The 801-nt window shown below is 71.9% G+C and overlaps 1 protein-coding gene across 1 annotated transcript in view; it reads left to right on the top strand.

Annotated features, from left to right (window-relative positions):
* The first annotated feature begins 497 nt into the window (after nt 1-497).
* Nucleotides 498-801, top strand: part of AP5B1 (adaptor related protein complex 5 subunit beta 1) — a 5,682-nt gene continuing 5,378 nt past the window's right edge. Inside the window, exon 1 of the mRNA XM_025193558.1 lies at nt 498-505. Within this exon, the coding sequence (XP_025049343.1) occupies nt 498-505 (8 nt within the window). The remainder of the gene's footprint in view (nt 506-801) is intronic.

The following is an 801-nucleotide window of genomic DNA, read 5'->3' as shown; positions in this document are numbered from 1 at the left end:
GAACCCCTCATTAGGGCCCCGCGAACTTCCTTTCCCCGCCCCCGGCCCGTGCGGGACGCGCCCCGCGAGGCGCCCGGCCCTGGGGTGCTGCAGCGCGGGCGGAGCGGGCCTCGCGGGGCCGGGAGGGGGGTTGAGCCAGGACACCGGGCTTCCCGCTGCGACGTGCGACGGGGGGCCCCGGGGCGGTCTCCCATCCGGGCCCGACCGCGGCCGACCCTGCTTGACAGCAATAGGAGTCTCGCATCCTAGGGGCTCGGACTCGATGATCTACTGAGGTCCCTTCCGACCCTAACGTCTATGAATCTGTGAATCCGGACCCTTGCTCAGCATCGCGCTCGGGGTCTCCCGCCCGAAGCCCGAACACGGGGTCCCTGCTTGGCCGCGCACTCGGGGCCTCCCCTCCAGGCTCTGGACACGTCCCTCCCTGCTTGGCACACGTCGCATCCTAGGGGCTCGGACTCGATGATCTACTGAGGTCCCTTCCGACCCTAACGTCTATGAATCTGTGAATCCGGACCCTTGCTCAGCATCGCGCTCGGGGTCTCCCGCCCGAAGCCCGAACACGGGGTCCCTGCTTGGCCGCGCACTCGGGGCCTCCCCTCCAGGCTCTGGACACGTCCCTCCCTGCTTGGCACACGCTTGTCCCGCGGATCAGCCCCTCCTGCGGGGCCCAAACGCGCCCCTCCCTGCTCAGCCGGGCCGTGGCGGCCTCCCCTCCTGCTCTGGGGGCAGCGGCCCGGCCCGGCCCGGGTCCCTGGGGATCGCGGGGAAGGACCCGGGTCCCCTCCGCTCCGCGCCGGG

The sequence above is a fragment of the Alligator sinensis genome, unplaced genomic scaffold, assembly GCF_000455745.1.
Source record: "Alligator sinensis unplaced genomic scaffold, ASM45574v1 scaffold1318_2, whole genome shotgun sequence".
Taxonomy (NCBI): Eukaryota; Metazoa; Chordata; order Crocodylia; family Alligatoridae; genus Alligator; species Alligator sinensis.
Note: the sequence above shows the minus strand (reverse complement) of the source record. Positions and strands in the feature narration are given on the sequence as shown.